At 39.4% G+C, this 23,070-nt stretch overlaps 1 protein-coding gene across 3 annotated transcripts in view; it reads left to right on the plus strand.

The window, feature by feature from the left end:
• The window catches only part of PLCB1 (phospholipase C beta 1), an 850,060-nt gene that overhangs the window by 626,224 nt on the left and 200,766 nt on the right, over positions 1 to 23,070 (plus strand). For all 3 annotated transcript variants that reach the window (XM_055543363.1, XM_055543364.1, XM_055543365.1), the window contains exons 10-11: positions 3,915 to 4,061; positions 20,889 to 21,046. In XM_055543363.1, the coding sequence (XP_055399338.1) occupies positions 3,915 to 4,061; positions 20,889 to 21,046 (305 nt within the window). The remainder of the gene's footprint in view (positions 1 to 3,914; positions 4,062 to 20,888; positions 21,047 to 23,070) is intronic.

A 23,070-nucleotide genomic window follows, 5' to 3' on the forward strand; every position in this document is an offset into this window, starting at 1 on the left:
CACCCAGAGAGGTTCGCAGAGTTACATGGAGAAGAGAAGAGGGAGGAGGGAGACAGAGGAGGCCAAGAGGAGAAGAGGGTGAATCAAAAGGGGAGAGAGCAATCTAGCCAGTAATCAATTCCCTATTTGTTCTTCACAGTCTGGAACACTCAGAGAGGTTCATGGAGTTACATAGAGAAGAGAAGAGGGAGGAAGGAGATAGCGATGACCAGGAGGAGAGGAGGGGGAGTCAAAAGGAGAGAGACAGATCTAGCCAGTAATAGGTTCCCTAAGTGTTCTCCATAGCCCGGAACACCCAGCAAGATTCACAGAGTTGAGAAGAGAAGGGGGAGGAAGGAAATATAGGTGACCTGGGGAGAAAAGGGAGAGTCAAAAGGGGAGAGAGCAATCAAGCCAGTAATCACACCCCTAAGTAAAAATGGGTACTGAAGATTAGATTCTTAAAGGTACAAAATTGATAACAAATGCCAAAAAGCAAAGATTAAAAATCTAGAGTAGAGGTTAGACTCTCAAAAATACAATAATAAAAAAACAAAAGAAAATTGCAAAAATTATAAAATATATATATATGAATTTGCTTTAAAAATAGTCTATTTTTTTACAAAGTAATAGGTTATCAAAATGAAAATTAAAGGAGTAATAACTTAAAAATTTTAAAAATGATAATATTAAAAATGTATCTAGGAATTTCTCTGGAGCTGTTGAGGGCAATGTGGGATCAGTTCAATTTCAGATAGTTCCTTGTTCCAGTTTATACTTCTTCTCAAGATCTATAGGCCCCTTCCAATGTAGTCAATGCTAATTACAGGGTTTTAATCTGTTGCACTTGTCACTTCCAGAGCGGTTCCCTCTTCTTTGTTTATTTTGGCTTCCTCTGTTTACAAGTAGCTTCAGTGTCTGATTTCCACCCTGACACAAGGGGGCAAAGGTGGTCACTTATTTAGGCTCACTTGTTCAGTTGTGCTGTGGGGAGGGAGGAGCACTGCAAACAAATATACTGGCATGTGTGGGGAGTGCTCGCAGTGTCTGGGCCACACTGGGTTTCCGCTGCTCACGGCATGTGTGCTTCCCCAGTCTACACTGCTCAGGCTCCAGGTTGCTCTGCAGGGAACTGTCTAAAGTTGGCCTGGGTTGCATGCACTTTCCAGGTCTAATCTGCTCAGGTTCAGACTTTCAGGTACTCCACAAAGGCACAGACTTGGTTGGGCCTGCGATTTGTCCCCTTCCCAGGTCCGAGCAGCTCAGGCGACCAGGTGCTTGGTGAGTGCAGTCTTCCCAGCTGGGCAGGGCGTTTTACCACCTCCCCTGTCCCAGCCTCTTGGTTTCCTGGGTGTGCCAAGAGAATGCCGTCTCAGGTGTGCCTTGTGTCTCCTCTGAGGAACTTATCTCTGACTGCACCCCTCCTGGTGGATGTCAACTGTCCAAAATCCCAGGAAGATGTGGTTAGCAACTGGGAGCCTGCTCACAGTTTGGTGGAGGATGCCATCTCTGGGGCCGAGATTGCCCCTTGCCTTCTGCCTCTGGCTGTTGCCTGCCTGCCTCTCTGCCTCCGGGGGTTGGGGGTTGGGGGCTGGGCTGGTCTGTAGCTGGCTAGCTCTCCTGTAGTGATCTCTCAGTCCTTTGTTCTATGAGTGGACCGGCTGTACCTTAGATTTGAGCTTTTTGTGGGAAAATTCTCTCTCTCTTTTGTTTCTCTCTCTGGCTATCCCACAGTTTGGGTTGCTATCTCACGTTAGCTCCCTCAGACAGCCCTCAGGGCATTCAGGCCCAGCCCTTACCCTAAGCATGCAGCCTGTGCCTCACTGTTCAGCCCCAGCTCGCTGGTGGTGAACGCGAGTGTCTGGGCTACTTCTCCGCTGGGAGTTGTGGTTAGACACATAGTCTGTGGGGATTTTTTTTCCCCCTCCCAGTTATGATGCCCTCTGAGATTCCAAAACTCCCCAGAGACCTGCCGGTGAGAGGGTTTCCTAGTGTTTGGAAACTTCTCCTTCAGGTCTCCTTCCCCAGGACAGGTCTCCATCCCTAATTCTTTTGTCTCTCTTTTTATCTTTTGTATTTTGTCCTACATCCTTTTGAAGAGAATGAGCTGCCTTTCTGCGTGCCTGGTGTCCTCTGCCAGCATTCAGAAGTTGTTTTGTGGAAGTTTCTCAACATTCAAATGATCTTTTGATGAACTTCTGGGGGAGAAAATGGCCTCCCCATCCTATTCCTCTGCCATCTTAGTACCATCCCCCTGCTATCATGATTTTACCTCTGAGTTTGACATCTGGATGAAGAGAAGGCAAACCACTGGTGAAAGAGTAAATTGCTAGAACTTTTAACAGAAAGCAAATTGGTTATGTATACTAAAAGTCTGAAAAATTTGCAGTCTTTGAACCAGCAATTCTATTGCAGAAGACTCATTCTGAGGAAAAAGTTTATACAAAGATTCAGCTACCAGAGTATTCAATACAATATTATTTATACTAGTGAAAAATGAGAACTCCAAAGATAATGGAATATTAGTTAGTCATGTTATAGCTCTATATATTTTATAATACAGAGGTTTAAGCCTCTGCCTGCAATGCAGGAGACCTGGGCTCGATCCCTGCGTCAGGAAGATCCCCTGGAGAAGGAAATGGCAACCCACTCCAGTATTCTTGCCTGGGAAATCCCATGGATGGAGGAGCCTGGTGGCCTACAGTCCACAGGGTCACAAAGAGTCGGACATGACTGAGCAACTTCACTTTCAAAATATAAATATTAATATTATATGATGATGTTCATAATATATTTTTCAGTATATATATATATATATATATGATTGCATCTTTATAAAAGAACTATACATACACATGCATACACACATTTCTTCCTCTGGAAGTGTATATATTAAGATTTTAATAGGAATTCTCTCTGAATGAAGAGTTAGGCATGTTCAGAAAAATTTCAGTTTTCTTCCCTCTCTGCTCTTGTCATTTCCTATTTTTTCTTCCATAAACATATACTACTTTTATATTAATAGAAAACTTTTTCAACAAGGAAAAAGAAATACTATCCTCTAATATTTACCAGAAAGATCTTCACTATTCACAAATGAACTGGTGGTTGTGTTTGTTTTGTTTCTTTGGTTGGTTGGTTGGGTTTTGAGGCTTTGATTGTTAATATTGAAGAAACAAGCTATAATGATGAACCAAAACCGTGATGATGGCTCTCTCCATGTAGTATATAAAAATTACTTTAGTAATGATAAAGAACTGTCTCAATATTTAGTATTAGTCACCTCAGAAATATTACAACAAAAGAAAAATTCTAAATAGAATCTGAGTAAACTAAAGTGTGAGTCATATTTCTTTCATTTGAAGAAAAGTCATTCTAAATAAGAAATGTTAAGGACCTTCATTTTTATGAACATTCAGATTTTTATTCCTCAGTTATGGTCATATTTATTTCCTTTTTCAGAGGAAAAAGATTATTATTTGAAAACATTTTCACATTATTTTAAATAATACAACCATGTGTGAATAAGTCTTTTGATCATAAAAGTAACATGTTTTTATGAGAGAACATTGGGAAATGTACCCTTAACTTTACTACCCAGAGGTAAGCACTAAAAACATTTTGGTGTCCATGCACAGGATTGTAACCATTCTTATATTTTGAAAACAGTTGATCCATGTTTAGGTATTTAAATTCTCCGAAAGTCTGTGAGACTCTTGTAATTACATTTTTCTCTATTATCTCTGGCATTTGGGGATAAGTATAGTAAAGCAGCATGACCCTAGACTACTGTTTATCCATATCAAATTGCAATTGTGGCTAATGTTTTCCATCTTGGATGCTACCAGAGTTTTCTGCAAAATAATAATAATATGATATCAGAAACCCATAAAAATATTACATTCACATTCCTCTTAACTCTTCATTTCCTCTAGGACAGATATCAGTGGATGGATTTATGCGCTATCTGAGTGGAGAAGAAAATGGAGTCGTTTCACCTGAGAAACTGGATTTGAATGAAGATATGTCTCAGCCCCTTTCTCACTATTTCATTAATTCCTCACACAACACCTACCTCACAGGTATGAATTTATAGTTCTTTGACAATTATTGTAGCCAGTCTCACCGAATGTCACCAACCTCTGCTTTCTGTTGTTCAGAAGTACAAGTGGATTTACTTTCACTTCCTGTGAAAAATCCTCTGAGAACTGGGGGTTCCATGACTAGACATTCTTCCCAAAAGTAACAATATCGTTTATTCACATGTCCTTCTTGCCTGGAGATCGCCAGGGACAGAGGAGCCTGGCGGGCCACAGTCCATGCGGTCGCGGAGTTACACACGACTGAGCAGCGAATACTGTAACACACTTCCTACATTTGCAGCTCATCTGAAATTATCCATGTCTGATATCTTCAGACCAATGGAATTTTTATGTAACTGAATTCATTCTTCAATGCACTTCAATCCATTTATTATCCTGTCTAGTTCTCTGGACTGTTTTTCATCTACAGAAAAGTTCCAAAACCCTAAATAACTTTGGCTTTAAGGTAAATTAATAATTTTGCTCAAAGTGGACAGGGCTTTATTATTGCTGTTGTTTAGCTGCTAAGTTGTGTCTGACTTTTGTAACCCTATAGACTTTATCACACCAGGCCCTTCTGTCCACAGAATTTCTCAGGCAACAATACTGGAGTGGGTTAGTGGGTTACCATTTCCTTCTCCAGGGGATCTTCCCGACCCAGGATCAAACCTGCATCTCCTGCTTGGCAGGCAGATTCTTCACCACTGAGCCACCAGGGAAGGTACAGGGTTTTAGACATAAACAAATTTCTTGTGGGCAATAACTTATACTTTGTTGTAAATATTATAATAAAGGCGGAAAAAAGCAGCCCTATGTTTCCTAACTTGGCCCTAAATTGAGTAGATTGACAATCTAGTTTTTAATAGATTTTTAAATAGAAAAAAATATTAAAACATATATATATATACACACATATATATTATCTCTACATAGTTTAGAATTAAAAGTTTAATAAATACCAATTTCTATAAGCTAAAAATGTTTTTATAATCAAAATATATTTCTTGCAGAATACTCTCTGATTACTAGCTTTGGAAAGACTGTAAAAAAAAGACCTACTGGTTTAAAAAAAAGACTTAAAAACCTTGCATGCTCTTTCTTCACACAATCCATTATCCAAATGATATAAGATAGTCAGACCTTAAGACCCATAATGCAAACAAAGTAAAGTCTGGGGTCTCATTTGGTATCTGTAAGTAGTAGCTGCTCACCATGCCTTAGGGGTGGTTCAGATGTGTTTATGGCTTATTGTCTGGGGACATGTGGTTTGTGTAGCAAGACAGACCAGCAATGCCATGAACGTAATGGCAGTGAGATCCAGGCACTTAATATGTGTGGGGTTTTCACAGGGCTCAGCCATCTGACAAATAAGCAGTTCTTTCTTCTAAATTCCTTAAAGGAATTCATTCCTCTAGAAACAAATGTATGTTGTGCTGGCATCAAATCCAGGATTGGCCTGGTAGCCCATACTTGGTGAAAATAGCTTAGAGTAGAAATGCCTCTTAGACAGATATGTGGCCGCTGGAATGGGCACTCTCAGGATGGTTCCATATGATCCTGGACCATCTAGTCAGAATCATATACTGAGTTCTACCATCAACTGAACTGCAACGGCATGATTTTCTTGAAAATTGGATGGCTCTCAGACTATTTGTGTGGCCTGTTTTGTTTCAACCACATTGCCTACTAAGAGAGATTCATGGTATAAAACTAATTGATTCATGTTTGGCTCATCATAAACCCATTCTGGTCATCTCTTCCTGTATAACCAATTACATAAAAACTCATGGGCATAAAAGAGCCACCATTTAATTTTGGTCCATATTCTATAGGTCAAGAACTCAGACAAGGCACAGAGCAGATGGTTTGTTTCTGTTCTCTGTCATCTTGGGCTCCAGCTGGGAAGCCAATGCCTGGGGTGATGCAAACACCTTGGTTGTGGGTATCATCTGGAAGCTTCTCCACAAGCATGTCTGGCACTTGGGCTAACAACGCAATAGCTGGGCTTAGTTAGGACTGCTGACCTAATTGCCTGTAAGTCCTCCCTGTGTGGCTTGGACTTTCTCAGGTTAGGTGGGCATCTTACATGGCAGCTTATAGCTGCCAAAGCAAGTGTCCCAATTAAGTGGAAACTTAATTGTCTTTGTGCACTTAGCCTCTGAAGTTCCATACTGTCACTGCTTTATTTGTCAAAAAAGTCACAACCCTGCCCAGTTTCAAGGTAGGGGACATAGACCACAACCCTCAATGGGAGGAGTGTTAGAATATTTTTAGTCTTCTTTTAAAATTACTACAGGTTTCATAGCTTCAAGAAGAGAGTCTCCACTTAGCCCACTTTCTTGGATTCAGTTTCCTGGGCTTATTACAAAAGTTTTGCAGCTCCTACTCAAATTGTTAAGACTTTGTAAAGGATTTTTTTCCCTCTCAGAGATCCTTAATCTTATTTGGTGCCATTGATGTATATGGCACTCTGGTGAAGCCTATGAACCCTTCTAAGGATGTTAAATGCATAAAATAATGTACGTAAAATTAAAGAGGAAATAAATTCTATTGAAACATTTTTATCAAATATTAAAAAACAAATTTGTAATACAGTTGTGTACATTTTATTAACACCATTTAAATCACATGTATTTTATTAACACAATTTTTAAGAATCATAAATAATGCATGTGACATTTGTAATAATTGAAATATGATATGAAAATGTCTGTGATTTCTAGTAGTTACAAAGTCATAGTACCACTAATATTACAGTGATTTGTGACCTACATTCATAACTGAAGAGAATGTTAAGCTGCACATGGTGGTTTGAGTTGAAGATGTAATCATTTTTCTCATCTAAGGAGAAGGAGGTCTATGGAAGCTCAAGAATCAGCCTGCAACGCAGGAGACCCCGGTTTAATTCCTGGGCTGGGAAGATCCACTGAAGAAGGCATAGGCTACCCACTTCAGTATTCTTGGGCTTTCCTGGTGGCTCAGACAGTAAAGAATCTGCCTGCAATGTGGGAGACCTGGGTTCCATCCCTGGGTTGGGAAGATCCCCTGAAGAAGGGAAAGGATCTACCCACTCCAGTATTCTGGCCTAGAGAATTCCATGGATTCTATAGTCCATGGGGTCACAAAGAGTCGAAAAGGACTGACCGACTTTCACTTTCACTTTCATGGAAGCTCAAGTTAAGAGTCTAGATCTTTGACTTAATAGGATACTAAGAAATGTAACTGTGAAGACTTTGACACATGATTGAATCTTGCATTCATCATATACTTAGGACCACAAAACTCATAAAAATGTATGTTCAGGTCATCTAGAAGTCACAATATGCAGTAATTTTACAAATAGCCCCTTTTAAGTCCAAAAATGAATATATTTACGTCCATTAGTATCTATATTATTTGCCATAAAATAAAAGAGGCAATGGTACCAAAACAATTGAGTTGCAAGATTGACTGGGTGTGTCAATTAATGTGTATCATTATGGACTTCAAGTTTTCAGAGTTTATGTAGATTCACTCAACCACAGCCTCTATTCTCCTTTTGATGTTAGATTGTCTCAGCTGTGGTCAGTGGGAACATTTTTTAGGTTGGCTGCTCTCTCTTCTTCACATGACCCATTAATCTTTGAAGACGTCCTTATTTTCTGGCACATAGAGATCTTGCAGACTCACCTTGTTCCTTCCTGCACCATGCATGGAATCAGACTTTACCCTCAGTGAGTCCTTGTTGCTTTTAGTGTGTGAAAAATATGTGTATGGGTAACAGCAATTTGAACCCTGTGCTATGGAATGTTTATGGACCATTTCAGTGAACAAAGCAAGAAAAGATACTTTTTGTTTTCTTGTGAAGGCACAAGAGTTCACTTAACCATTTCTATTCCTTCCAATTTAAATTCTTGATTCTATAGCTGTGCTTCCTTTATCAGTCTTGATTCCTTCCAAATTATGCATAATCACTCATTTGCTTTACTGGCAACACAATAATAACTGTAAGAAACTTGTTCAATATCAATGCAAGCAATAAAACTACAAAATACTGTTAACTTTTTCTCAGCAGCTCTGCTTTTTAAACTGCTTTTTACTAAGTATTTTTAATCCAATTAATTTCTTCATTTGCCCTCCCTCTGATTAACTTGTTTAAGCACATATGAGGTAAAGAACTTGGCTTCTTTGTGTCAGTTGTGTTTGGGATGTTAGCATATTAACAGCCAATAGTTTTCAGAAAGTGGGTCTTTCAGCTACTAAAAAAGTGAAGGGTCCACTCTATTTTTCATGGAAGAAAGAACTCCAATAGCGCTCTCCAAATTTCTGAACAATAATTTCATATCACCACCATCTGATATACATGATTTCTGACCAAGTATACCAACTCTCCCCAATTTTTAAATTCTGAAAACTATTGGCCATTAATATGCTAACATCCCAAACACAACTGACACAAAGAAGCCAAGTTCTTTACCTCATATGTGCTTAAACAAGTTAATCAGAGGGAGGGCAAATGAAGAAATTAATTGGATTAAAAATACTTAGTAAAAAGCAGTTTAAAAAGCAGAGCTGCTGAGAAAAAGTTAACAGTATTTTGTAGTTTTATTGCTTGCATTGATATTGAACAAGTTTCTTACAGTTATTATTGTGTTGCCAGTAAAGCAAATGAGTGATTATATGATCCAACAATCCCACTGCTGGGCATACACACTGAGGAAACCAGAAGGGAAAGAGACACGTGTACCCCAATGTTCATCGCAGCACTGTGTATAATAGCCAGGACATGGAAGCAACCTAGATGTCCATCAGCAGATGAATGGATAAGAAAGCTATGGTACATATACACAATGGAGTATTACTCAGCCATTAAAAAGAATACATTTGAATCAGTTCTAATGAGGTGGATGAAACTGGAGCCTATTATACAGAGTGAAGTAAGCCAGAAAGAAAAACACCAATACAGTATACTAACGCATATATATGGAATTTAGAAAGATGGTAACAATAACCCTGCATACGAGACAGCAAAAGAGACACTGATGTATAGAACAGTCTTATAGACTCTGTGGGAGAGGGAGAGGGTGGGAAGATTTGGGAGAATGGCATTGAAACATGTAAAATATCATGTATGAAACGAGTTGCCAGTCCAGGTTCGATGCACGATACTGGATGCTTGGGGCTGGTGCACTGGGACGACCCAGAGGGATGGTATGGGGAGGGAGGAGGGAGGAGGGTTCAGGATGAGGAACACATGTATACCTGTGGCGGATTCATTTTGATATTTGGCAAAACTAATACAATTATGTAAAGTTTAAAAATAAAATAAAATTTAAAAATAAATAAATAAATAAATAAAAATGACATATAAATTCTAATATAGGATCTTGAGATTTTGACTGAAATCCTCTTTTGAGGTAAAATTTGGTTTTACTTTGTATGATATTTATATGATATTATTAGTGTCCTTGTTTTTATATAGATAAACCTCATGTACAACTCATCTTTCAGAGATCTTTGGGTAAATATGAACATCTGTAATATAGAAATTCAAACTTCCAAAAGCCAATCATGAATATTATAAAATTTTAATAACACCATAGAATCCAGTTAAATGTTAAAATCAGTATCTAGAAAATGAGTTAGATTTTATACTTTACAAGCAGTTCCAGAAGAAGTAGAAACATTTTCTATAGAAACATTATTTCATACAAGGTGTATTTGGTGGAAAAAGAAAAGTTTTTCTATTCACATGAGCCTTTAAAATGCTAGGCACAAAGAAAGGTTGGCACTTACTGCAGTATATTTCAAATACAGGAAAAAAGACTTACAGAGACACTCTCACTAAGGTTAAGATCAATCCTACCCCCTGCCCCCTCCAGTCATGACCACACTACTTATTTCCTTGGAACATTTTAAGAACTTATCTCCTTGGAGTATTTCCTGAGAAATGCCAGTCTAAATTCAAAGGGGAATTTCAATATTTCAAATGTTTTCTTTTGAGCATTCTAAGGAAGTGTAAAAATTAATATACAGTATAAAAACCAATCCATTTAGCAATGCATTATTGATTATTATGTCTATTTCCCTGCTCATTATTGCCCCTTTGTTGACTATCAAGACACCCAGAAGGAAAAATAAAATTGGATCACTGAGAGAAATACACGCACAAAATAAGTAGATTTTTAATTACAATGGTCATTTTCTAGGGTTTTGGATAGACTTGGCAGTACGTCAAGTAGTGATTATGGTTTAAATTATTGTTTTCCCTTGAGAAATCTACCCTTATGACTCAAAACAAGATTGTTTCAGGACTGAACTGGAGAAGGCAATGGCAACCACTCCAGTACTCTTGCCTGGAGAATCCCAGGGACGGGGGAGCCTGGTGGGCTGCCATCTATGGGGTTGTGCAGAGTCGGACATGACTGAAGTGACTTAGCAGCAGCAGCAGGACTGAAGAGTGTCCATTCATTTCAACCTAAAATTTTTCAGCTCTAAGTAAATCTTTCCATACTCCAAACAGTTTGGGAGATGTTGTTGTTCAGTTGCTAAGTAATATCTGACTTTTTGAGACCCCATGGGCTGCAGCAGCTGAGACTTCCTTGTCCTTCACTATCACCCTGAGTTTGCTCAAACTCATCTCCATTGAGTCGGTGATGCCCTCCAACCATCTCATCCTGTCGCCCCCCTTCTCCTCCTGGCCTCAATCTTTCCCAGCATCAGAGTCCTTTTCAGTGAGTCAGCTCTTTGCTCGGTTGTCCAAAGTATTGGAGCTTCAGCTTCAGCATCAGTCCTTTCAATGAATATTCAGGGTTGACTGGTTGGATCTCCTCGCTGTCCAAGGGACTCTTGAGTCTTCACCAGCACTGCAATTCAAAAGCATCAGTTTTTTGGTGCTCAACCTTCTTTATGGTCCAGCTCTCACGTCCATACAGGACTACTGGAAGAATCATAGCTTTGACTATATAGACCTTTGTCGGCAACATGGTGTCTCTGCTTTTTAATACACTGTCTATATTTATCATAACTTTACTTCCAAGGAGCAAACATCTTTTCATTTCATGGCTGCAGTCACTGTCCACAGTGATTTTGAAGCCCAAGAAAATAAAATCTGTCACTGTTTCCACTTTACCCCCATCTATTTGCCATAAAGTGATGGGGCCAGATGCCATGATCTTAATTTTTGGAATGTTGAATTTCAAGCCAGCTTTTTCACTGTCCTCTTTCACCCTCATCAAGAGGCTCTTTACTTCCTTTCCACTTTCTACCATTAGAGTGGCATCATCTGCATATTTGAGGTTATTGATATTTCTCCCAGTAATCTTGATTCCAGCTTGTGGGAGATAATGGCTCCATATACTCAGGAATTCATATACTCCATATACTCAGCCCTGGGATTTCTTTGGAAGGACTGATGCTAAAGCTGAAACTCCAGTACTTTGGCCACCTCATGCGAAGAGTTGACTCATTGGAAAAGACTCTGATGCTGGGAGGGATTGGGGGCAGGAAGAGAAGAGGACGATGGAGGATGAGATGGCTGGATGGCATCACCGACTCAATGGACATGAGTCTGAGTGAACTCTGGAAGTTGGTGATGGACAGGGAGGCTTGGCATGCTGCAATTCATGGGGTCACAAAGAGTCGGACACGACTGAGCGACTGAACTGAACTGATACTCAGGAAAAGCAAAGTGATGTTATCTCTGAATAATTAACATTTTTTATTCAGCTTAGGAAATAAAGCATTACGTTGGAGCTTTTAGCTATCAGTCTAATGAATTAAACTATCTGATTATTCGACTCCTAAGATGTATGTTCTTGACTGCAGAAAAGCTCTAAAAATATACCTATACCCTTTAAAGTAGTTTCACTCTTGTCAGAATCAGTCATTCCAACCGTGGTTGGTTGTCAGTCTCTACCAACCCTGGCTTACTGTCACTCCCTCTCTTCATCTCTTCTACTCATTTAGTCCTTGGCATATGCAACCTTTCATAATCTATTTTTTGTTTAAAGAGCACATACGTCAATTGAAAAACTGCACAAGATTGAAGTTGTGAATTAAGTTGTATTGGGGGAAAAATCAGGATGATAGCCTGGGAAACATTTCAGATAGCTCTGAGAAATTGCTCCAAAGAGAGAGGGAAGATAGTATTATTTATGATTTTAGTGAAGATGGGTATGTGTGGTCAGAGGCTTATGGAGGCTTTGACAGAGGCTTGCTGCTAGTCACAAGGAGCTGATGTCACTGTTAGACATTTTAGTGCTTTTCTAGGGATGAGAAGATGCAACAATTGGGCTCATAAGATCTTCTCCTGAAGATATATAAGTATCTGAAGACCAGTTCTGCCAGTTTTTTGCCAGAGCATAGAGTCGTCTCCACCCTGAACTCCTTTCAGTGTGTATGAAGGTCTACAGTGACTAGTGACCTAAGTCTTGTAGAGGCAGATGGCAAGTGCCAATTTTTAGTTAGCACACAGACCAATGAAAGTTGGGTGGTAGAATGTAAAGAGTTGAGCTTAGCAAATAATAAACAGACCAAGGTTAATTTTGTGTTTAAGTAAATGAACTCTTATAAACTTTAACTTCTTCATTTAGAAAATGAAAGGAAGTTGAAACAGCCAGTATGTTTTAGGCGATAAGTGTGTGCATGTGTGCCAAGTCGCTTCAGTCATGTCTGACTCTTCATGACCTGATGGACCGAGGGTCACCTGTACATCCCGTGGGATTCTCCAGCCAACATTACTGGAGTGGGTTGCCATGCCCTCCTCCAGGGGATCTTCCCAATCCAGGGATGGAACCCATGTCTCTTCTGTTTCCTACACTGGTGGATGGGTTCTTTACCACTGGTGCCACCTGGTTATGTAAAAGGAAACTATTACTCAGTGGTTTAAACATTAAGAAATTTATTACCTCATACAACAAGAAATCCAGAAGCAGAGTGATTGAGGTTTGATTAAATCAGGAATTGTTGGTGTCGTAAGAGACCCAGATGCTTTGCATCTTTTCACTCCTCTTACAGTTTCAAGACGGCTGTGCACCCGGGGCATCGCCTCCTAAGAAATAAGCTCCACGTGTGGCCCAGGGACATCTCTGTCTTGTGGCCCTTTGTGTGAGTGAGGTTCCCCACACCCCATCCAGTAGACTTTCCTTTATTCCCTACTGGATGTAGAGCAGAGTTACACCATATAGCAATGACCTACAAATAGCATTAGCAGGGGCCACAGAACGACTATGACTGGCTGAGAAGAATTGAGATTTACCCCAGACCTGGGAAGGAGACCCTAAAGCTTATCAGAACCTAAACAGATTATTCTGTTGCCAAGGAAAGAGAGGAAGAAATGACAACCAGAAGTGTGATAGTGGGGTGAGGGTTTAAATTCCCTGACACATAAGAATGTTCTCCTAAAAAAAAAAAAGTTCTCCTTTCTTTATACAACACTTACCTCCCTGCCTAAATGGTAAGGGTAAGGAAGATGTCTTGTTCATTTTTGCATCCTAAGCCACCAGTATTTGCCTCCCACGAAGAAAGTTTGAGAATGTGCATGGACCCTAGTGGTGAGGCTCCTATAATCAATAAGGAATATGCTTAAAGTTGTTTTCCCCCTTGCCTAAGCCATCCCATGGCAATTGGGTCTATTTCAAAAGAGCTTCATGGTGATAAACCATAATGGAAAAGAATGTAAAAAAGTATATACACACACATTGTGTGTGTGTGTGTGTGTGTATGTATAACTGAATCACTCTGCTGTACCATTAACATGGCGTGAAAAATCAACTATACTTCAATTTAAGTATAAGTTGGCAGAGAGAAAATATGGAAGAGAGAGATCAGATCAAACCAATAGTCCTAGAGATGGTCAGGATGAACAACACATCCTCTGTATTTTGAATAGTTTTCTCAAGTGTAGCTGTTGGTTTCACAGAATTTCAAGCAAGGAGAAATGATCCCATCTCTATTTTTTGAAGGAGACAGTGTTTATTGAAGAAAGACACTGAATTAACAAATGCATCACATTGGATAACCTTCTTTCCCTGAGGTTGAAGAGAAGATAGTAAATAATAGTAAATATAGGCAATCAATCATCATAGTCCACAAGATGAGAAATTTCTCAGAAGACTGTGTTAATGGATGAATTGTTATTTTCAGTTTTTGGTCTCTTCCATCTATGGATGCCTTGGATAATCTGAGACAAAGCTCAAGTAAATGGAACCAGCTGCCCGAAATGAATGCAGTCAAATGAAAAGGTGCAGAGCTATGACTCCGGGTGGTATTATGAATTAATCTGAAATAGAGTTTCAGTTCCAAAGTTCAATCATGGGCTTGGAATGTACTCCAAAATATATTCACAGCCAGGCAGAGATGATGTCAGATACTAGTTTCAGAAACAACAAGGGTTGAATGACTCATGACATATCATTAATCCTAACCCACAGCAATCCCCTGGCCCCAGAAGGTCAATTTATCAGATCTAATCAAATGAAAATATAATGAGTGGATGGAATATAATAATGAGGGGTTAGAAATTTTAGAGAACAATAAACCAGCTATGAGGCTTTAAGCAGAAATGGAGTAGGGGAGAATATCAGTAATAATTCATATATGTGGAAAAAAGCTCCATAAATGAAGGAAAACACAGAGAACCAAATATGCATTCCAAGCAATAAGACAATTATGGATAAATGTATGGTTTTTAATGCTTCCTTTGAGAAGTTTCCATTTCAAATACAAATTGTTCATTTTGAGAATGAACCAAATTACCTTAGAGAAATTTTGGGAGTCTTAGATATTGAACAGTAAACACGACACAGACACACACACTCACACACAAACAAACACATATACACTCTCCCCCTTCCCTTTCTTTGTTTTGATTTGTTTTTCTTCTCAGAATCTTTCTGTCTCACAAACTCAACTCCGTGCCTTACCATGTCTTTCAAAATATTAACTGATCAACATTCAAAAAGTATATCAAATCCCTTCTATTTGAATGATAAAAAATATATATGCAGCAAACAAATTAAAAAAAAACTGTTTTGGAAACATTTTGAATCTTTTATGACAAACACTCTGCTGTGGGTTAAGTAAGATATACCTTCAGTGTGAAACCATGCAACTCAGGATGGAATTGAGCCCACAGTCTTTTAACTGAGATCACACACCTGGTCTCGAGACTTAATGAAGTTCTGGTTCTTGATGTCTCATTGTAGAAAGAATTCAGTGAGAGACAAAGTGATAGGTAAGAAGTGGACTTATTTAGAGAGAATTACACTCCACAGACAGAGTGTAGACCATCTCAGAAGGCAAGAGCAACCCTAAAATGTAGTGTGGTTAATTTTTATGGGCTGGATAATTTCATGGGCTAATGAGTGGTAAGATTATTCCAACTATTTGGGAGAAAGGGCAGAGATTTCCAGAAATTGGGCCACTGCCCAATTTTTTGATGGTCAACCTTGGATTATATCATGCAAAATGCCAGGCTGGATGAAGCACAAGCTGGAATCAAGATTGTGGAGAGAAATCTCAACAACCTCAAATATGCAGATGACAACGTGCCTATGGCAGAAAGGGAAAAGGAACTAAAGAGCCTCTTAATGAAAGTGAAAGAAGAGAGTGAAAAAGCTGGCTTAAAAATCAACATTCAAAAAAAGAAGATCATGGCTCTGGTCCCATAACTTCATGGCAAATAGATGGGGGAACAATGGAAACAGTGAGAGACTTTATTTTCTTTGGCTCCAAAATTACTGTGGATGGTTACTGCAGCCATGAAATGAAAAGACACTTGCTCCTTGGAAGAAAAGCTATGGCAAACCTAGAGACATGGACTTCCCTGGTGGTCCAATGGTTAAGAATTGGCCTGCCAATGCAGGGGAAATGGGTTCGATCCTTGGTCCAGGAGGATCCCACATGCTATGGAGAACTAAGCCCCAACCACTGAACTCATTCTCTAGAGCCTGTGCTCTGCAACAAGACAACCAATGAGAAGGCTGTGCACCACAACCAGAGCGTAGCCTCCCCTCAACAACTAAAGAATGCCAACACACAGCATCGAAGACCCGTCAGCCAAAAATAAATAAATAAAATTTTTTTTAAAAAAGCAGAGACATAACTTTGCTGACAAAGGTCTGTATAGTTCAAGCTATGGTTTTTCTAGTAGTCATGTAAGGATGTAAGAGTTGGACCATAAAGAAGGCTGAATGCCGAAGAATTGATGCTTGCAAACTATGGTGTTGGAGAAGACTCTTGAGAGTCCCTTGGACTTCAGGGAGATCCTAAAGAAAATCAGTCTTGGATGTTCATTGGAAGGACTCATGCTGAAACTCCAATACTCTGGCCACCTGATATAAGGAGCTGACTCATTGGAAAAGACCCTGATGCTGGGAAAGACTGAAGACAGGATGAGAAGGTGACTACAGAGGACAAGATGGTTGGGTGGCATCACCAACTCAAGGGACATAAGTTTGAGCAAATTCCGGGAGATGGTGAAGGACAGAGAAACCTGGTGTGCTGCAGTCCATGAGGTCACAAATAGTCGGACATGATGAGTGACTGAACAACTACTTGGAGCTGTCATGGTGCCTGTGGGTGTGTCATTTAACTTGCTCATGTGTTACAATGAGTGTATTCTGAGGTTTGAGGTATAGTGGAAGTGGACTTGTCTACTATTTTGGACGTGAACTGGTTCTAATCAGTTTATGTCATGTCCTTGGGCTATGTCATTCTTCTAAAGGTTGTTTCCTGAACTTCCTTACCGAAGTTCAGATCAGATCAGATCAGATCAGTTGCTCAGTCATGTCTGACTCTTTGCGACCCCATGAATCGCAGCACGCCAGGCCTCCCTGTCCATCACCAACTCCTGGAGTTCACTGAGATTCACGTCCATCGAGTCAGTGATGCCATCCAGCCATCTCATCCTCTGTCGTCCCCTTCTCCTACTGCCCCCAATCCCTCCCAGCATCAGAGTCTTTTCCAATGAGTCAACTCTTCGCATCAGGTGGCCAAAGGACTGGAGTTTCAGCTTTAGCATCATTCCTTCCAAAGAAATCCCAGGGCTGATCTCCTTCAGGATGGACTGGTTGAATCTCCTTGCAGTCCAAGGGACTCTCAAGAGTCTTCTCCAACACCACAGTTCAAAAGCATCAATTCTTTGGCATTCAGCCTTCTTCACAGTCCAACTCTCACATCCGTACATGATCATGGGAAAAACCATAGCCTTGACTAGACGAACCTTTGTTGGCAAAGTAATGTCTCTGCTTTTCAATATGCTATCTAGGTTGGTCATAACTTTCCTTCCAAGGAGTAAGCATCTTTTAATTTCATGGCTGCAGTCACCATCTGCAGTGATATTGGAGCCCAGAAAAATAAAGTCTGACACTGTTTCCACTGTTTCCCCATCTATTTCCCATGAAGTGATGGGACCAGATGCCATGATCTTCGTTTTCTGAATGTTGAGCTTTAAGCCAACTTTTTCACTCTCCTCTTTCACTTTCATCAAGAGGCTTTTTAGTTCCTCTTCACTTTCTGCCATAAGGGTGGTGTCATCTGCATATCTGAGGTTATTGATATTTCTCCCAGCAATCTTGATTCCAGCTTGTGCTTCTTCCAGCCTAGCGTTTCTCATGATGTACTCTGCATAGAAGTTAAATAAGCAGGGTGACAATATACAGCCTTGACGTACTCCTTTTCCTATTTGGAACCAGTCTGTTGTTCCATATCCAGTTCTAACTTTTACTTCCTGACCTGCATACACATTTCTCAAGAGGCAGGTCAAGTGGTCTGGTATTCCCATCTCTTTCAGAATTTCCCACAGTTTATTGTGATCCACACAGTCAAAGGCTTTGGCATAGTCAATAAAACAGAAATAGATGTTTTTCTGAAACTCTCTTGCTTTTTCCATGATCCAGCGGATGTTGGCAATTTGATCTCTGATTCCTCTGCCTTTACTAAAACCAGCTTGAACATCAGGAAGTTCACGGTTCACATATTGCTGAAGCCTGGCTTGGAGAATTTTGAGCATTACTTTACTAGTGTGTGAGATGAGTGCAATTGTGTGGTAGTTTGAGCACTCTTTGGCATTGCCTTTCTTTGGGATTGGAATGAAAACTGACCTTTTCCAGTCCTGTGGCCACTGCTGAGTTTTCCACATTTGCTGGCATATTGAGTGCAGCACTTTCACAGCATCATCTTTCAGGATTTGGAATAGCTCAACTGGAATTCCATCACCTCCACTAGCTTTGTTCATAGTGATGCTTTCCAAGGCCCACTTGACTTCACATTCCAGGATGTCTGGCTCTAGGTCAGTGATCACACCATCGTGATTATCTGGGTCATGAAGATCTTTTTTGTACAGTTCTTCTGTGTATTCTTGCCATCTCTTCTTAATATCTTCTGCTTCTGTTAGGTCTTTCTGTTAGGTCTTATTTACCAAAGTTAGTAACACTTAACAAAATATTAATGAAATTGCACATTATGTAACAGTATTGGATATAGTCAGTAATACACTTAAAGAATATCCTAGGTAGAACACAAGAAAATCTGCTCTACTCTTGAATAGCTGTGCAATTGTCTGCAGGAGCTAGCATTTTTAATGAGTTAACCTGATTAATTATTTGAATTCTTCACTTCTTTAGCTAAAGTAGCCCTCCCTTAAGTTTAACATGTAAATGAACATCATTTTTCCTTCATTCCCACTCTCCCTTTTTTGTTTATGCAGAAAGATCTTTATTACAACAAACTTTGAAGCTATTATAAATGGCAAATTAATTATCTAGCATCAGAAACTTTCTAGGTTACTTTGTCAGCATTTCTACTTTTACAAATATTTATGTATTTAAAATGCCTTATTTTTTCCAGTAAAGAAAAGTGATTTTGCAAACCTACTTAATCAGCCTTTCCATGCATTTATTAGGGCTCTATAGAACTGAAAAATGTCACCCTATTGCTATGCTGATAATGGATGTTGTGAGATGCATATAAAACTAAAATTAAGCCATAGGTTTAATCCCATTTTCTCTGTCCTGTGTGTCTCCACTAAGATCTTGTCCATTTCAAAATCCTTTTGACAGTTTTCATTGATATATCACTTTTAAATTACTGCTGAAAAAATGGAGGCATATAGAATATAACTCACAGGAAATCCTTAATGTGGAAAGCCAAAAACTTCCATTTGTGTGTTGATGGTAGTGGGCTTGCCTCAAAACTTATTTATTATTAATCTTTTAAAAAATTTATCAAAGAAATTTCCTGGTAATCCAATGGTTAGGACTTGGAGCTGAACTGCCATGAACCAAGTTCAAGGCCTGGGCAAGGAGCCAAGATCCTGCAGTCTGCAAGGTGCAACCATAAATAAATAAATCATTTATCAAGAAATTACAACCTTCCATTGACTTCTTAAGTGAAACAGAAATAGTTGGGCTTCTACCCCTGCCCACAGATTTCTCAGGTGCTTGTTGACTATACAATTCATATCACTTTACTAGAGATTTTCAGTTCTGCTTCCAGGGGTTTTTAATTTTGGTAAATTTTGTCTATTTTCTTTCTTTGCTATTTGTACTTTTGGTGTCATATCTATGAAACAATTGCCTAACCTAAGTCACAAAAATTTACCTCTACATTCTCTGTTTAGAGTTTTATTATTTTAGCCCATACAGTTAGGAGCTTCATTGATTGTGTGTGTGTGTGTGTGTGTGTGTGTGTGTGTGTGTTTGTGTGTGTTCTGTGTATGATGTAAGAGGAATCCAACTTCACTATTTTCCATATGGCAATCCAGCTGTCCTAGCACCATTTCTTAAAAAAGATGATTTTCTGCAATGAATTGTCTTAGAACCCTAGATGTCAGTCAGTTTAACATAATTGTGGGGGCTTATCTCTGGAGTCCCAATTTTATTCCATTGACCTATGTGTCTAATCTTATGCCAGTACCACTCTGCCTTGATCACTGGAGTTTGTAGTTAAGTTTGAAGCTGGGAAGCCTTCCAACTTTGTCCTTATTTTTTACAATCATTTTTGCTATTCTGGGTCCTTTAAATTTCCATATGAATTTTGGGATCAATTTGTACAAAAAAGACAGATAAGATTTTTATGGGAATTGAATTTGTAAATCAACTTGAGATGTAGTGCTACCTTAACAATTTTAAGTCTTCTGCTCCGTGAACATGGGATGTATTTCCATTTACCTAGGTCTTGTTTAACTTTGTTAAACAGTGTCTTATAGAGTACAAATTTTACACTTCATTTGTCAAATTTAAATTTATTTCTACAAAGTTATTTCCATTTTGCAAAGATAATGTTTAGCTATGCTAAGTATTTGTGCCTTGGACAAAAATGACAGAAGGTTTGACTTGTATAATACAAGAGCCTGTCAATAATACTTATTCATAGGGAGGGTCAGAATGACAAGACTGAGGTTTGAAATTATAATCCTGATCTTCCACTTACAGGCTTTGGGAACTTGGACAAATAAAATGTTCTATGCCATTTTTATTATCTGAAAATAGACATTTAATAACAAAGATAGTTATATTGGGCAGATTTTTGTGTGAAGATTGAATGTAGTAATATATATAAAGTTCAAAGAATTATAGCTGGCACATGGTTAGCAGTTAATAAACATGAGTTGCTGTTATTGTTACATATCCTTCTAGTCTCTCTTCTCCAAACCCCTGCTAGGGGGCCACAGTTCCATTTGGGTTTATGTTACTACCTCTGGTATGTTGAGACAGAAGAAAGGCTGAGAACTACTCAAGGTCTTGAACTCTTTGCTTTCCCATTGTTGAAGATCTCTTCTAGGAAACCATCAGTGTGTTCCTTGCTTTGTGGGAGTCTGAGATTCATTTTATTGACATTTTACAGCTGGCCAGCTGGCTGGAAACTCCTCCGTTGAGATGTATCGCCAAGTGCTCCTGTCTGGTTGTCGCTGTGTGGAGCTGGACTGCTGGAAGGGACGAACTGCAGAAGAGGAGCCAGTCATCACCCATGGGTTCACCATGACCACAGAAATATCCTTCAAGGTAGAGTGAATGAATATTACTAAGAGAAGAAGCTAGAGAGACCTGACCCCCTTTTTGGGTAAAATCTGTTTCAGCAGGTTTAGCAGTATAAGGATCACAGTTAAGTCCATAGGCTATTAATCATATTTGTAATTTCTGAGGCTAAAATTTAGCAGTTTTCACATGAGTGATTGGCATCAGATGAACTGATCACCAAAATCTAGGGAAACTGTCTTATAAAAGGAAATAACAATTTATTTGCCTATTTAGCACATTCTCTTTTTTTAATTGTATTTTGTCATTGTGAAATACAACATATATGAAGAATTTGCTGTGCTAAGTTGCTTCAGCCATGTCTGACTCTTTGCAGCCCCATGGACTGTAGCCCACCAGGCTTCTCTGTCCATGGGATTCTCCAGGCAACAATACTGGAGTGGGTTGCCTTCTCCACATTGGGAGCATTGGGAGCAAAAAGTTTCCAATTCCCAGCGTTTAGCCCTGGAACACTTGGGATGTGATAAAATGAACATCTATCATTTGAGAGGGCAGCAAAAAGAACCAAGATTTTCAAGGGATAGCCAGGATTCAGTTTAGACAAATGGATTTCCTAATATTTTACTTGACAGCATATATATGTTCAGAAGGAATATTTACACCTTAAAATGTATTTACTATGTTATGAAATTGACTTTTCATGATTTCTGAAACTTCAGTTCAGTCACTCAGCTGTGTCCAACTCTTTGTGACCCCATGGACTGCAGCACACCAAGCTTTTCTGTCCATCACCAACTCCTGGAGCTTGCTCAAACTCATGTCCATTTAGTCGGTGATGCCATACAACCATCTCATCCTCTGTTGTCCCCTTCTCCTGCCTTCAGTCTTTCCCAGCATCAGGGTCTTTTCCAATGAGTCAGTTCTTCACATCAGGTGGCCAAAGTATTCTGAAACTTAGGTTACTATATAGCAATTACCCACTCCAGCATTCTGGCCTGCAGAATTCCATGGACTGTATAGTCCATGGGGTCGCAAAGAGTCAGACATGACTGAGTGACTTTCACTTTCACAAAATTTTACATCAATGTTTAATATGGGGTTGACCTTAATTCTGATGAAAATCTTTAGAAGTTTTATCTGCTCCTGAAGTTGAGCACTTTTTTTGTTGTTGTTGTTGTATTTCACTGCTCAGACTTTATTGAGCTGGTAATCAAAGAAAAGCAATAGAAAACTATTTGATTCTATCTTACTGTGGAGCAATGAATTTGGGCATCAACATAGCTAAGTTTGAATCTTGTCTTTGCTTTTATCAGTTGGGTCTCCTTAGACAAATTATATTAATTGTTCTGTAAGTTAACTTTTCATCTGTAAAACTGATACAATATTACCTTCACCAGGTCATTCATGGGGTGAGCATTCAATGTCTTTTGGTTTTTCTTTAATGGAAGATCCATGTGTTTTGGTTCCATTTCTGTAGTCCCCCACCTTCGCATCTCCTGCCATGGTCCCTTGTCGGCTAAGATACCAGCCCTAACCTGTTGGGATCTTTTTAAAAAGTGGGGGACACACAACCATTGTGTGGAGTGGATGCAATTTGGGTTCATCCATCTGTTGATGGATGAAGAGGATCATGCAATGCGAGACAGTACATCCAGATGGAAGCCTTGTGAGCTAGGGGACCAATGGACTTGTGCACATACCCACTCCAGGAGGGCCACTCACAGCCCTGCCCACCACCCACTCATGAGTCCATGTGAGGAGCAATTATATTTTCTTAAACATTTATAATCCTCAAGGTTGTTTGAGTTCCTTTAGGGGTAAGGGAGACTACAGAGGGAATATAAACACCAAGCACATTCTAAGGCATATTTATTTTCTATGAAGCTTTTGCTTCTTGCCTCAGCCATCAAGTCAGCTTGGAATGACTCTCCCTGTTCACTTGACCTTACAAGTGGTCCTTCAATCACATTTGTGACCCCAGAGTCACAGGCTGGTGAGCATCTATTCCTGGGCTCCAGAAGCACAATTTTTCAACCACATGCACACACTTG

This window comes from Bubalus kerabau, chromosome 13 (genome assembly GCF_029407905.1).
Source record: "Bubalus kerabau isolate K-KA32 ecotype Philippines breed swamp buffalo chromosome 13, PCC_UOA_SB_1v2, whole genome shotgun sequence".
NCBI lineage: Eukaryota > Metazoa > Chordata > Mammalia > Artiodactyla > Bovidae > Bubalus > Bubalus kerabau.